The 16,113-nt window shown below is 38.1% G+C and overlaps 1 protein-coding gene and 1 long non-coding RNA gene across 2 annotated transcripts in view; one reads left to right on the forward strand and one right to left on the reverse strand.

Annotated features, from left to right (window-relative positions):
- Positions 1-1,814: 1,814 nt before the first annotated feature.
- On the reverse strand, positions 1,815-13,792 carry LOC117413630 (diencephalon/mesencephalon homeobox protein 1-A-like). Its single transcript, XM_034022861.3, has 5 exons — positions 13,521-13,792; positions 6,812-6,976; positions 6,025-6,203; positions 4,916-5,306; positions 1,815-4,138 (listed from the first exon to the last, which is right to left on the reverse strand). The coding sequence occupies exons 2-5, from the start codon at positions 6,963-6,965 to the stop codon at positions 3,726-3,728; spliced, it is 1,137 nt and encodes a 378-aa protein (XP_033878752.3). The 5' UTR covers positions 6,966-6,976; positions 13,521-13,792; the 3' UTR covers positions 1,815-3,725.
- A 793-nt stretch (positions 13,793-14,585) lies between these two features.
- LOC131738089 (uncharacterized) overlaps positions 14,586-16,113 on the forward strand; it is a 12,376-nt gene continuing 10,848 nt past the window's right edge. Inside the window, exon 1 of the long non-coding RNA XR_009329611.1 lies at positions 14,586-14,898. This is a non-coding gene — a long non-coding RNA (uncharacterized LOC131738089). The remainder of the gene's footprint in view (positions 14,899-16,113) is intronic.

The following is a 16,113-nucleotide window of genomic DNA, read 5'->3' on the forward strand; positions in this document are numbered from 1 at the left end:
AATGTGTCACTGAGAAGTAAATAGCTTCTTAAAATAAGTGTTTTACAAACCAACTCTGAGTTAACAGAGCTCAAGTAGTAAGGAACAGCTTGACCCCTGCTGATGCTCACCATTCCTCAGGTAAGTGATGTACACAATCCTTTCACTGAGTTACTAGCTCCTTGTTTGCTTGTAATGCATGCACAGTATATGCAGTGGGGTGTCGTGCTGAAATGACTGTTCAAATAACTGTATTTAATTTGATTAATCATGAATCTTTCATTCACTGATGATTGTTTATTTTTTTCATCAATCAGCACAACTATTTCAACAGGTTTAACATTTTTTTAAGTTGCAACTGTGCTGCATTTTTGGTGACTTATTTCATTATTTAGGTATCATTTGGACTCTTTTCAGATGAATACTGAACTCACTTATGCTTAGAAATATTGTACTGTTTTTTTTGTTGTTTTTTGTCTTTGTTTGTTGCAGGTACAAACTCCCAGAATTATTCCCTCTATATTGGGTTAGTAAATAACCTTAAAAACATGCCTTTGAGTTATATTGTGTTAATACTTTGAATGATTGAAGTAACAATCTAAAGCTTAATTGACAAGATTGAAATCTGATTCATGCAGCTCTAGAGTGATGGTATGTAACCTTGTAAGAATAGCCCTTTCTTGTTGCTGCTGTGTGTGTGCACAGTGGAGGTACCTGTGCTAGCTCCCTTGCTATAGCCCCTTGTATTTATAGTAAATGAGGGCAATGGAAATGGAATTACAGATGACTGCAGGGTTGCTGGGAAGGTAGTCAGTTTATAGCATTCAGGAAGATGGTGTTAGAAATGTGGATTTGCATTCATTCAACAGCATAAGACTGTGTTGATTATTTTGAACTTTGATTTCATTGCATTAGCAGCCAGGTAAGGTGGATTGTGTTTGTCACTTGAGGAGGGCCCTCTTAAGCAGTGTTTACAACATTGTTTCCAGGACCATGATGGTGCATGGCTCCGGTGACTCTCCGGGGTCACTGTGCTCGGTGAAGAAAGGGAGACGAGGGAACAACTGGGGTGTTAGCAGTGAATACAGGCTTGTAAAAGTGTCCAGTAATACAATCAGGTTAAATAAAATGACAGCAGTTACTCTGATGCACCCTGGCATACACTGTAATATAATACAGGTGCTTTTGTGAGATATTTTCAAAAGCTTACAGCCTTGCTGTTTAAAGTGAAAGTGAATTGAAATACTGGAGCTAGGTGCTGCATTGGGAGGCTGTGTGGTCCTGTGTGGTCCAGTGGTTAAAGAAACGGGCTTGTAACCAGGAGGTCCCGGTTCAAATCCCACCTCAGCCACTGACTCATTGTGTGACCCTGAGCAAGTCACTTAACCTCCTTGTGCTCCGTCTTTCGGGTGAGACGTAGTTGTAAGTGACTCTGCAGCTGATGCATAGTTCACACACCCTAGTCTCTGTAAGTCGCCTTGGATAAAGGAGTCTGCTAAATAAACAAAATAATAATAATTGGGTGGGATACCTTTCACTCCAGTACACGGATATGTTATTTAAATGAAAGAAACTTCAGTCCAGTAAAGAGACAACTGTTTTTAACAGACTGGATTGAAGCTTCTTTCTTCAGTTTTTGTATTACTATGTTGTTGAAAAAAAAAAAACGTCAATAATAAAACAAACACCTAGTTGTTCCTTTGATGCCGTGGTATGAAGAGTGGATTCTCTGTTCTGTTGAGTGGCTTCTATTTTAGATGAGACCAAAAAAAAAAAAAAAAAATCAATTTCTGAACTCATATTTCATTTGGACAGAAGACATCACATCTTTGTAAATAATGATGCACACTCAAAGGCCTACTGTGTATAAATATCTTCAAATAATAACTTTATTGAAGATTAATCAAGATATCATCACTTTTAAACATATGTAATCAACTTAGTAAAACCTTAATTGGTCTTTTATATTTTTCCAGTGTCTGCTTCCACTCTAATAGGATGTGCGACCCCCCCTCAATAAAATCGTGTTTACTGTTATCTATGAACACAGCCAGAATGGAAATCTATGGGCAGACCCAAATCCTATCATTATCAGATGTTTAACTGGTTGCCTCAAAGCCAACTCAAGATAACCTAATATAAAGAGAGCTGTTACCACTTCCACCCATATGTTTCTCAACCTTGCAACTGAACAAGTCATTATCTTCCCTTATTGTTTAACATTTACAGATAGGTGTTTTTTTAAATATATATATATATACACATATAAAATAGTTTACAATTTTTTAAAAGAAGAACTCAGAGTCCTCAACAAGAAAATGCAGGAAAGGGGAGACAGAAATTCCTGGTTAGTAAGACGTGCTTTCAGGGGAAGTTCCTGTCCACACAGGAAGTGCTTAAATACATGACCCGCTTGTATGATAATGCACAACTGCTTCATGAAATTCAAATTCACATTTTTGAATCTGAGGTCTAATGTTTCACCCAGAACATATGCAATTTCTGTAAAATACCTTACCTCTAACAAGCACTTCTTAATCATAACCCACTTTAGAACCAAGCCATAAGAACACATGAAAAAGTAATTTGGCAAAGCAAAGGTGGCAGACCTTATGATTGTTATTTTGACTATCTATTAGGAAAGCTGTAAGGACATGGTACTGTAGGTTATGCTTGACTTTGGAAGCGTTTATGTAGGCTACTTGGGTCATATTCAAATGAAGCATTACCAATTAAGTGGATGAGAAATATATCCAGTTTAGATTATGTCAGAAATTATGAGACAGTTGTTAGCTGCCATTGCCTTAATACTCAACCTAAGTTTTATGTTCTGGGAGTAACAAGGGCATGTAAACCAGTGACAATAATATACAGAATCCATATCTATGGTTCAGATAGACCACTTACATTTCTAATAATAAATGACATGGATATTATAGACTATTCCTCTCACACTCTGGGCCAGTGAGGGACACAGGTTTTGTTAGTTTGTTTTTCAAAACATTACATTGTTGTTGAAGAATTTGTGTTACTTGTATTTTCCTTTTTGTTCTCAGATAATACTACAATGTTGAAATTAAAAAATAATTCAATATTTTTTTTTTCACAATCTTCAAGAAGGCAACACTGACTTTAACACACTGCCCAGAGACGATAAACAAAGCTATTTACAAAGCTGAGAAATCATTAGCACGAGAGTCTGCACTTTAAATTGAACTGTTCAGTAAAAATAAAATGAAGTATACAGTGTGTGTGTATTATGTAGTTACACTGAATAATTTCCGGTTTAGCTCTCTGCCACCCCCTGTGACTAATGACTGTAAGTACAGCAGTGCAACAGCTCATCTTGACTCCTTCCCATTGGTGTACAGGGAGTGGACAGTAGATAATTTCTTGCAGGGTCCCTTTTCTACAATCCAGAGACAAATTTACTGTATACAGACACTGAACTTAAATGAGGGATTGTGTCTTTAAATTGTAACTGTGGATAAATAAAGTGAATGTTTTTCCTTCATTGGTTGTGAGCTCTCTGTGACATAACCACAACAGAAGCATTAACTCTTTAGCCTCTGCTCTGTGCAAGTGGATACTAAAAAGGATAAAACTCGGACTGCAATAAAACAAGCTCTGCACAGAAGGGGGTGCTACAGCTATAAGATTGCTCCACGTGGGAGGCAGGGATGATGTCACAGAGAGTCGCAGGGTGTCCCCGGCCTGGCCCCTCAGTCCGGTGGCGGGCCTGGAGGTCAGTTGGGGAGAGTGTCCAGGCCCAGCGAGGCGGCATGCTGCTTGGCTCGCAGCCGCAGGTTCTCGATGCTGGTGGTCTTGCTGTTGAGGCTGGGAAGGCTGCTGGAAGCCTGCAGAATAGGATTGGTCCACACTTGCTGGGCGTGGGACAGGGACTGGTAGTAGGACTGGCAGTGCAGGGAGCCCAGTGGCGCCGTCATGTTGACGTTCATGCCCAGGTACGGCACGGGAGGAGGGGTCCCCATGTCGAAGGAGGAGTAGTGCACCAGGTTGTTAGTGGCGGCCATGTGCTGCCGGAACTGCTCCTGAAGACGGAAGAGGCTGAGCGGGGACGAGGAGTACGAGTTGCTCTGAGGCATCCCACCGCTACCACCACTGGAGGACGGAGTTACCGTGACGCTGATAGGAGACTCTGTGGAGGTGGAGGAGGGGGGAAATGTACATTCTTAATATGCAATACAAATAATCTAACGCTTATCTGCCCTCCCTAACACAATGTCACAATGAACCCAGAGCCTGAACAGTTTGAAACCACGTTATTTGATACTACTTGGTCCTGGATTGTTTGAAACTCAGGCATGTGGTAGATGTAAAGCGGTAGTTCATACTAATAAGGCTTGGAATACATCATGAATTGACAATTGCTTCATTTGAAATCAATAGAAACCCTGCTAGGAGTGAAAGCCTCATGGATACAGGGACAGGTGAAAGACTTGTTAGCAGATGGATGTCATCTGGCCTGGCAGATAAACTCTGGTGGTGTCAACAGTAAATACAAACAGTGACCTTTATAGTGAGAGATTCCTTTCTTTATAAAGTAACTGCCACTTCTGCAAACACTGCAGTCGTATTTCCAAATCTCTACCTCAAAAGTAGTTCCACAGGGTGTTTATGGTAAAAATGAGAAATCCAATTCTGAGAAATTGCTAAGCACTCCATGCTCAGCTCTACATATCTCTAAGAATATTCAGTAGCACTAAAACACTCCTTTCTCCACTGTTGGAAACACTTTGTAGTAAACCGCTGGTCTATTATGAAAAAAATGTTTCTAGATGGATTCTTGGATAATCAGATAGCTAATGGGACCATGGGATTGTGTGGTTTAGGATGTCAGGTGACATGAAAAAGGCTGGCATGTGTAAAAGTTGTTATTAGCCACTTTCAAGTGTTTCAAGAGCTGCTTACTGACCTGCTTTGGGACTAACCCGCTTGCAGGGTGGGGTCTTGTTTCCAGGGACGGGGCTCTTCTCACATTTTGGCTCCTCCCTCTGTGGTTTGTACTCCTCTTTGTCGTTGTGGTCCTCAGCAGCTGATTCACTGCCGGACTGCTCGGCCGAAGTGACGTTAACCTCCACACTGAGTTCTGCTGCTAGGGGGTGGGGAGGGCGCTCAGTCTCCGAAGAAGAGGAGGAGGAGGAGGAGGAGGGGTGTGTTTGGGACTGTGAGACAGTGGCAGCAGCAGCGAGCTCCTCTTTCCCCTCCGGACTCCCCTCCTCCGCCTCCTTCTGCTTCAGCAGCTGCTCCTTCTGAAGGCTGCGCTGCTTCTTGCGGAACTTGGCGCGGCGGTTCTTGAACCAAACCTGGAAGAAACGAAGACAGAGATTGTGAAATTGAATGATAATTGGATAGGGCCTCTCTGACTTCTTAAAAAATCACAGATCATCTGAGTGTCAGAGTTGACTAAAAGTTTATATTAGTTCCTGTTTGTTCTTGTTTCTTGGTTCTTTCATTTCCTTTCCCAACAATCTCTGCAATATGTGTATATATATATATATATATATATATATATATATACACACAGTAGAACCTCCGTTACGCACACCTTGGGAATGGAGGTTTTTGTAAGTCTGAAATGTCCATAACTCTGAAAATGAGTTTTCAATAGTTTAATAAATGTGTACAATTGCTATCTACATCCTCAATCTGGAGAATGATACAAAGGCTACATTAAAGTTACCATCGAAATTGGAACTGTAGCAAAAACACCCATGAAAACATGGGTTAACATAGTGCTTGTTTTTATTTTATTTTACTTTGCTCAGACATTCAGCCTCCTTTGGCTTGAAAAACAAACTGTGCTTTGTTTAAAACGTACTTCCAGTTGAAAGTGGGGTGTTCGGTACACCGGTCACTTAGTAAGTTTTTGTGTTCATTTTTGTGTTCGTTGTTGACCAGGTGGAGTGGACAATGGTCAACAAGACTTTGCCCATCTTTAGTTCATTTTTTGATTATTATTATCATTGTGTCTATTCCTTTTTTAAAAATAATAATAAGAATGATTTCTCATAGCCTGTGTACCTGGACGCGAGCCTCTGGGAGGTTGGTGCACATGGCCAGGCGCTCCCTCATCACCACGTCAGGGTAATGGGTCTTCTGGAAGGTCTTCTCCAGCGCCTCAAGCTGCTGTGCGGTGAAGGCAGTGCGACTGCGGCGCTGCTTCCGGTGCTGGGAGCCGTAGCGAGCCTCCAGGATGATGTCTTGAAATGTACAGCCGTTGGAAGAGAAGAGAAGTGGCCAGTTTAATTAAAGGAAAGGTCCCCAGAACTCCTGCATCTCATGCCTCTCTCCACACCATTCTGTAGTGTGTCAAGTTTTTTCTAGGCTGCTATGAAATATCATAGAAATATCACCCAAGTGGCTTATGAATTTGAGGCGGATTTTCTAGTTCTACTGCTGGTGTAACATACAACAAAGCCCACAGATTCATAACGAATTCCAATAGAATGACATAGGACATCTAAATGATCTAAATTAGTATACTGGACTTGCAATGCTTTCTCGACCATGTGAAAGAAGCCGGAAAGCAAATTCACTCTTTTGAACAACTAAGATAAATGGAAAACGAAAGGTATTGTGTAATCCATTTTATTGCACTGGGTCCATACTAACGTGGGGCTTAAAGTTCAGCTAACCAGTATTTAGTATATTAAGATCAGGCTTCATTATAATAATTACATTATTTTTGTGAGGTCTGGTTGGAACAAAGACATAAGACCCCATGAGGACCAGAGAACCCCAGGGCACTGAACACCTCCCTAGTTAAACCATTCCTCTGGAGATCTTTGTATATGAAGCTGTTCCTTACCAGCCAGTCTCTCTGCCAGGGTGAGGGCATGCACAGAGGGCCTATAGTCAGGGGCATGCTGAGCCTGTTGCGCCGCCTGCTGATGGAGGTTGTACATTGCGCTCAGGGAATTCATGGCATGGAGAGAATAGCCGTTTACTCCATAGTGCTGCATGGTTACCTTGCCTGGGGAAGACAAGCGAAATACAGCATTGTCAGCACACAGGGGTATTTAAAAGTCTCTTCAAATGATTTCTTCCTACTAGTATGTGTTGTATACTGTACAATACAATAAAAAAAATTACATTTGGAGCATGAGCATTTTACGGATCAAGTACATTCTGTGTTTCCTTGTTGTGGCACAGGTCAACCAGTTATATAAGGGAGGACAAGCAAGATAACACTACAGGCATTTAGACTAGGAGCCGTGTACAGCGGCGTACTTCAGGAGTCTGTATGCTTCGAAAGACTTGATATACAAAAAGAAGGAATTCATCAATTATTCAAAAGCACTCACGTAAGCATTTTTGTTGTTGTAATTAGAAGGCCATTTATCAAGGAGGTGGCTGTTTTTTTTTAAACCAGATAAATTGTGCTTACTGTGGTTAAAATAATCTTTATATTTCATTAAGCAAGCAGGCAAGCCGATCCTTGCCACAAGCACTATAGATGCCTCTAATTTGACAAAATCTGCAAAACAAGAATTCACTCCCCCCCCCCCCCCCCTTTAATTGTTTTTGTCCCCTTTAAAAAGTGATTTTTTTCCCCTTTAGATAAAACATGCACCTATATGATATTGTTTGAAAGGTTTACCCTTTATTCGTACTAACTACAGGCACTTTTAATGGAGAACTCTTCTCCCCGCTGTACCCCAGCATCATTTGTTGTGAGATTTAGGAACTGTCTGAGATCTGGGAATAAATGACCCTGTTCTACAGCCATGGCACCCTGAACCACAGAAAACTTAAACATTGCTGGCTGGTTTCACAGACCCTGATTAGTACTAGTCCTGGACTACCCAATGTTAATTTAGGTAAAATAAACCAAGATTAGTGCTAATCTGGGTCTGTGAAACCAGCCATAAATGACGTTCAAACTCGGAATCCATAGTGGGTCTATGAAATCAGTATGTGTGAATTACCCCCAGTAAGACACTAATGATCACCCTGAGCCAAGTTAAGTACCGCCCGGTGGGTCCCAGGGTTGCTGAGTGCCAGACCCGGTGTGATTGTCCTTGTCCGCGCAAATTCTCCAAGGCTGATATCTCTCTCTCTAATTGTTTTCATTGAATCAGCTAATAACAGATTTCTTTGATCATTTGCTTTGTGTTTGTAGCAAAAAGCGCGGAAAGGCAAACCTGCCTTTGGGGATAGGAGCAAGAAAGCTTAAATCTTCTTCAGACAAAACTGTTATCCATTAACATCCAATTATTACTTGGCCCAAGCCATTAATTATAAATCAGGCTTCTAATTGGGATAATTAGCTGTGTTCCAGTTAATGTAGTGTGACTGATGAGTTTTGAGAGAATTGAAGCACTCCATTTGGCCGTGATTGCAGTAACACAAATCCCCCTAAACCTTTACTTATTTGTATTTGTTTTTTAAGAAGCTATTTTAAATTATATTAAGATCTGTGGTAAATAGCTTATCAGCCACGCCAGGATGCCCTGATGGACAAATCAAAGCTGCTATTATGGCTTCACTCAAAAATACCATGCAATTCATGACGTTGCTCAATGTTCCAAACACCTGTTAGTTAGACAGAAAGGTCTAAAGTCTAATATAGTACACGCCTTTAATTATTAGCTTCCTTTAAATTGTAATCCCATTTTTGTGATATAATAGACTTGGAACCCCTTACCCCAGTACCCTGCACACAATCAGTCATATATGTATATATTTGTTCGTGTTTCCATGCCATGAACAGTTAATAATATGCTTCTTTTGAAATGATGTGTGTTCATGTTAGAAAGAAAGTCTAATTTTCTAAAACCTTAAAAAAAAACCAATGTGAAGGCAGACAATTGAAATTGAAAGATCCTCCTAAAACAGAACAAATAATAAAAAAGGACTGTACAGAAAACAAATAGGATAGGCCATAGAAAAATATCATATAGAAAAAGGTAAAGAGAAGGCAAATAACAGGGACAAACAGAGAGATAATTCTGATCAATATTACTTCCCAGACATAAGAAAAGGAGCCTGTTGTAAAGTCCTATCCACATGCTCAATGTGAACTCACAAAGTAGCGTTTGTTTCTGGTGTTGTGTTGTATATGGCTACTACAGGTTTCTACAGTAACCTAATATGTGACCTTTCAATATTTATATTTCAGTGGTTTTGGCTTTAACGGTTCCGTTTTTTTAAAATATCTTCCATTGCTGGGGGACATGATTAGATATGTATTAACTATCCCGCGTTTTGGCAAAATAGAATGTCTTAGAGCGCCAACCAGCTGGAACCGTAAAGGGATCGCGAGGAAAATGTATAAATCTACAGTGAATGCTTGGCATCTGGGGACTCGAGCTGGCCACGAGAGCTCCGCAGGAATGTTTCCTTTAAAACGTCCAGATTTAATATCAGAGGATTCAGCAAATGGTCACGTCGCGCTTTAAAAAAAACAAAAAAAACTTTACTATGCATTAATGTTGATTAAGAACAAATGTTTAATATTCAAATAACTGTGTCGAGTTCCATTTAAGATTGCGTCTATGAATTAATTTCACTGTTACAGACCTCTACATAGAAAGAGAAGTAGGTAAATAGTGCAAGTAGACTTTTGAGAAATGTTAAGATAATTCATAGATAATTCAATAGTGGATGTCGATTTTAGATAAACGTTTGTGGAAGATTATAAATTAGACTTGTTTGTTTACCCAACATGCTGTACATGCATGCGTTCATATGAAGAGCAAACTACAGCCTTCTTAATCCGAACATGCAAGCCGCTGACTGTACGTGTGTCTTTTAGCAACTTGTTTTAGGGTTTTAGTATAGGTCACCCCACTCATTTTGACCTTTTGAGTTATTGTAACTTTTAATTTGAATGATTGCGCTTTAATTAATTAATTTGGAGGGTCCCCAAAAGACAAGAGATATTCAGATATGCTAATTAGTATTAATTGAGATATTTAGAGGGCTGTCACATTTAGGCTAAATGATAATTAGAAAAATGCCCCGAAAAGAAAAATATATATATAGCCTTGTTGTTTTAAAAAAAAAATGAAAACACGTTTGAAATATTAAAATCCGCCAACGGGCATGGCTGGGCTTTTGGTTATTAATATTAATAATTTGGAAAAGTCGATATTGAGAATTATTGGTGTTCATAAATATAAATTGTGACTACTGATGTTGTTCAGATATGTATGTTCTGTCATTTCTTGCATTAGTATAGGGCCAAACATAAATAATCATGCAACTACATGCACAGGCAGTGACACAAAAAGGTACAAAATACATCATGAATACTTATTAGTAGGAGTAGTAGTGGTAGCAGAAGAAGATGAAGAAGAAGAAGAAGAAGAAGAAGAAGAAGAAGAAGAAGAAGAATGTAAAGGCTCTGAAAACGTCAAAAATACCATATTTATTACAGGGTGTAATCAATAAACCGCAGTGAATGTTTTTCAATGCTTTGGGAAAGAAAAAAATCCCTATGCGCTTCCTAACCTTTTTAAACTAAATATAATTGTCACAGTCAGTAGACTTATCTTTTTACAATTACCGTACTGCACTGACCTGGGACTCGTGCATAATGAAATCAACCCATTGTTACCCGATAGGTTGAGTCTGGTATATAATTGAATTTGAACCTGTAATGTTTTCAATTAGTTTTTGATTTGCACTCATTATTTTTTTATTGCTCTGTGTCACACGCCAGGCTGAGCTGTAAATTCTCTATTTTTTAATCTAAATCTAAATTTACAACACATGGCTTTTTATTAAACAGCTTGATTATTAACTGTAAAATAAGGTTCTGCTTGGCTTGTTTCTACTTCAGTAATTTCTATTTGTTTTAATTAATATGGTTTTGTACCTTTTCTAGTTACATTATTATTATTATTATTATTATTATTATTATTATTATTATTATTATTATTATTATTATTGTAGTAGTAGTTGGTCTAGCATAGGCTATACACAGACAATACAATCGAGAGATTAAATACATTTTCAAGAGTTAACTGTATACGCATCAATTTTCATATTTATCATGTCATGCATGCAGACTTTTACAGGTTACACATATATAAGTGCCAGTAATAATTCATTCATATTAGGCTATATTAATTAAACATTATAGGCATATCTATCCGCGTGGAATGTCCCACGAATTAATATACAACAGGATCATTTATATTAAAGGCAATAACTAAATTTACGTAGCCAATTCATTTGATTGGCTTATTTTTTAACTTTGGTTGCAAATATTTACTTTTTTCATTAGTTTGAAACGTGTTTTCACGCCATTGATTTTTTGTCTTATTTTTTAAAAAAAAAGTGTTTATTCATTCCACAATCTCAAACGATTCCAGGCAATAGTACAAGGGCAACGAACAAAGAAGGAAAATATACACATTTACATGTGTGCAGCAGTGTGGAGTAGTGGTTAGGGGCTCTGGACTCTGGACCGGAGGGTCGTGGGTTCAATCCCTGGTGGGGGGACACTGCTGCTGTACCCTTGAGCAAGGTACTTTACCTAGATTGCTCCAGTAAAAACTCAAATGCATAAATGGGTAATTGTATGTAAAAATAATGTGATATCTTGTAACAATTGTAAGTCGCCCTGGATAAGGTCGTCTGCTAAGAAATAAATAATAATAATAACATGCAACTTTCTATCGGTAACCTTCCTATAATTTAATCTCATCATTATTAGACATCATGATACTGAAACCGGACAGGATTTCTAGACCAAAAAATATTTAACTAGACAACATTTGAATAAACAAATATGCATCTCCGTTATATTAAGTTTCAAAGTGATGCAGAGCATATTTAAATAAACAGTGATACTTCCTACGTGAATTCTGTAGAAGATCATCACAACTATCTATCCACATATCAATCTATACTGCAGTGTTCTTATCGCCGCACAATTAAGTCACTGCATCGCCTCTGATAGATGCGATCTTGATGCGTAAGAGAATAGTTGACGGGACTGGACAGAAAGTGTTCTGCTAAACATTAGCTTTTCTCCCGAAGTATTTGTGGTGAATGGACGCCGTTTTCTCCCCCCTCATGGCTCCTATCCCATAGCCCGGGGGGTTCCTAGCTGAGATGTATGAGATCCCTGCCTGTAAAATATGCACGTTGATCCCCATTTGGTTTTCCATCTAATGGAGGTAGAAATAGGTTTCGACTTCGGAGCCCTTCATTTATCACCAGGACTGCCACAGCGGCTACGCGGCTCCCTTCTTTTTTTTAACATAATTCATACCCGGAAGATAGTCTGTTCTGGTCCCACAGACAATAATTGGCTACATAACAGTTATATGAAGTGTTCCAGTTATTGAAGCATAGTAGAAAACTTTCAACAACTTTTAACGCTTTCCTTCGTTCAGCTAACTGTCAAATTGTGCTAAATGATATTCGGGTTGGTATTCATTTTAGTTTAGATATTGCATTTAAAGATAGTGACCGGTTGCGCCTAAACGTTATTTAAATGTTAGAAGATTTCCTTAATCTACTTAATTAAACATTTTTTAAAAAAAGCTTCAGGATAGCATATTGTAAAGCCCCGGGCATGATATATATTTACAAACCCCTCGGAGTATCTATCCATCCTCTTTTACGTCGCTGAATGTCTCTGGCTGCCCCCGGCTCTAACGCACCACGCTGTTTGATTATTAAAACATCATTATGTAAATTGGCATGAATTTACAGTGTTGCTCTTTGATCCCGTTAAATTAGGAGAAGTGTTATTGTAAAGGCCCCGTGCCCTGGGCAATGTGGGAGCATGACAAGCGACAATCTGTTCTTATTTACCATTCATAATATTTATTTATGACCAAAAGCTGGCAAGTCAAGTTCAATACACACTATACACTATACACTATACACAACAAAAAAGTATATAAAAACGATTTTAATGGCTTTTTTTTTCAAACGTATGTCAGTGAATTTTGTGTTGTTTGCAATTATGTCTTTTAAAATGTGTTTTATAGCAAATTAATATTTATAAGACTTAGGCTATTACTAAATTGGCTCAATTCTACCATGGAAGGTCAGTGTGACAACTTGCTTGACAGTGAGTAAATACTTTACAGTAAACACAGTAAATACATGAATAAAGTTATTTTTTATTGGTGGTGTTTGCTTTCTCAGATTTGGAAAAGGACAGAGCTCCAATGAGGCAACTCACCCAAACTTTTTAAATCATATTTACCCAACTTCTACATTAGGACACAGGCATAAACCACATTTAATATGCTAATGGTTGTAATTTTGTAATTTTATGTTATTGTTTTTGTTATTGTATTCTATTATTTGTAGTAGTTCAATATTAACACAAAAACACCCTCAAGTAAAACTCCCCGCACCAAATCACAAAATAAAACCAATTTGTAAATAACTATTTGTTTAACACAGTGTAAATATAAAGTGGAGTCTATCGGTTTGCCATCACAATGGTAGCCTGTATACAAATCCTGTAAAATCAAAAATATTAAAATCACATGACAGTTTCAAACTCTGCACACTTCTTGAAAAAAAAACCCTAAAGTTCTTACCCTTCAAGTATCTCTCCCAATACAGTCCTTAGAAAGGAAACTGCGCTGTATGCTGCCGTCTTGTTGATCTTTTTATTAAATATAAAGGTATCGCTGTTTGAATAAGTCACTGGGGTCTTGCACCCAGCTCGGTTCCTTGCCCAGTATTTCTATCTGTGTTAGCCTCAGCTGCCTGCGAGTCCTCCCCTTATACTCTCGCTTTTCCTGAAATACACTCACGCGGCTCTTTCTGCGTGTCGCTCACTCCATTGGCTTGTTCGAGTCACCCAGTATCTGAGAAGCTGCCATCTACCGGGGCAAGTATTGAGGAAGGATTTTTAAAAGAGCTTCGCGGCGCTCGAGGAACCACGCAAGATTGTCAGTGGCCATTTGCTCTGTCAATCAAACAAGGAAGACAGCTTTTTTTTCTATAGTCGACCACCCCCTTTAAGCCTGTAGCTATAGTATGCATTCATTTACGCAGACGGCCCCAGGTGTAACTAGCCAGTACATACCTATAGGGATTCTGAACTTGGAGCTAAATATGCTACATTGTTTTCGTTTTTTTAAGTCTCAAGGAAAGAAAGAAAGAAAGAAAGAAAGAAAGAAAGAAAGAAAGAAAGAAAGAGCATCTAAAATAATTATTTGTAAATACTTTTTTGTTTCCATTATTATTATTATTATTATTATTATTATTATTATTATTATTATTATTATTATTATTATTAGTTGCAATAGTTTTAGCAGCAGCAGTAGCAGTAGTTGTAGTAGTTCCATTATTATTAATAGTAATGGTAATGGTGTCTGTATTTTGTACGTGAAATAGTCATATTATATAAGGGGTTATAGATCAAGGAGAATGTTGCACAATGAACAACAGTCCAATACGTTCAGTGGATATGAACGAGGTGATTACCAAATCATATTTTCATACTAACCTGGTGCATGCGCTTGTTTGTAGTGCAATATAGTTTTTTAGTTTTTTGCAACTGGGAGGTAGAGCATGGCTAATAGTAATTTTGTTCAGGCACTGGGAAAAAAAGGAAAAGAAAGAAAGAAAGAAAGAAAGAAAGAAAGAAGTTCGTTTCATCATTGAAAGGCTATAGATAGATAGATAGGTAGATAGCCGTTTTTGTTGCTTGCAGGTACAGCAATGGGATAGTATGGCTCCAGTTCTTTGGTGTATTTTAAGATTAACTCAAGCGTTCGTTTTATTTGCTTTTCAGCTTTGTCGTGCCATTGCAGCAGAAAGCGCGACGCAAAGCCTTTAGAGAGCTCGTTAATAGATGCCAGGGTGCTGCCTTTAGAATCTCTCCCGGCCCTGAAGGATTTAGGATGGGATTGGGGAGACAAGACGCCATTTCAGCCTCCAAAAACCCCTGTCTTAAAATGACTGCTGGTAAGAGGATTAAAACAATAATGCCCTTCTCTTCTTGAAGGCTTTTTTAGAAAAGATTTCTTCTCCCGGAGCAAAACCGTTTAGGCTGGAATTAAGGGCAGCGAAAAGTAGCCTTTTAATGTAAAGCTTGCATATTTTGTTGATATACTGCGAGAAAGGAGAGCCGGGGTGAAAATCAGACAGTAAACTTTAGGTGCATTTTAAATTCCATTCAATGAAAAAAAAAAGTTTAGTACTGCTTGATTTTCCACCTTTTTTCTAAACAGAAAACTTCAATATCAATTCAGACAAATAGTACGCATGGCACTGTGTCAACAAAGTAGGTCTAACTGTATATATATATATATATATATATATATATATATATATATATATATATATAGATAGATAGATAGATAGATAGATAGATAGATAGATAGATAGATAGATAGATAGATAGATAGATAGATAGTGAAGGAATTCCTGTGTTACTGGGCCCCAGAGGCACTGTGTATTAACCCTAGGCCCTGTGCAACATGTATTTGTTGAGTCAAGTACCTTTTTGTGTAAAAACAGGTGCTTAAGCAAAAAGCCCCCACCCTCATAAGGCTCTTGGTGTGTTTATTCGGATTGAATGGAGATCTAAGGGTTGGTGACAGGTACACCTTCCAATCCCCGCTTATGTTAACGTACCGTGGGCTGAGCGTCCAGTGCACTGCATAGGAGAATGAAGCATCTTACCGCCCGGGTATTGCTTAGGATTGTTAACATTTGCATAAAGGTTAATTAGGTTCTGGGTTTTTGTTCTTTTTTCTTTATTTTTTTTTTTTTAATAAAACTGACAAACGAATAACTGAGAAATTACAAGAAAGGGAAAAAACATAACCAGAAAAAAAGATATTTATCAGGAACTGTCGCAACCGTTTTAGCAATCGGATTCTCACATCTCTCATGTTTTGTTTAAGTAGAAAACAGCGTGTGTTTTGTATTATAAAACGTATCAAATAGTTATTGTTCTAAATAAAATAAACAAGACTTTAAGACTTTATAATGATATAAGTTACTATAGGTTTCAGTAACAAAATATGTTTCAAAAGTTGATGAAGAAACAAACATCAGCATATTACTTTATTATAAAAATCGACATTATTTTACATATTTAAACAAATTAATTTTTATTTTTCAAAGAAACATAATATTATGAACAGTTTTTGACAAAATTACCTAAATGCTACT

The sequence above is a fragment of the Acipenser ruthenus genome, chromosome 10 (genome assembly GCF_902713425.1).
Source record: "Acipenser ruthenus chromosome 10, fAciRut3.2 maternal haplotype, whole genome shotgun sequence".
Classification (NCBI taxonomy): domain Eukaryota; kingdom Metazoa; phylum Chordata; class Actinopteri; order Acipenseriformes; family Acipenseridae; genus Acipenser; species Acipenser ruthenus.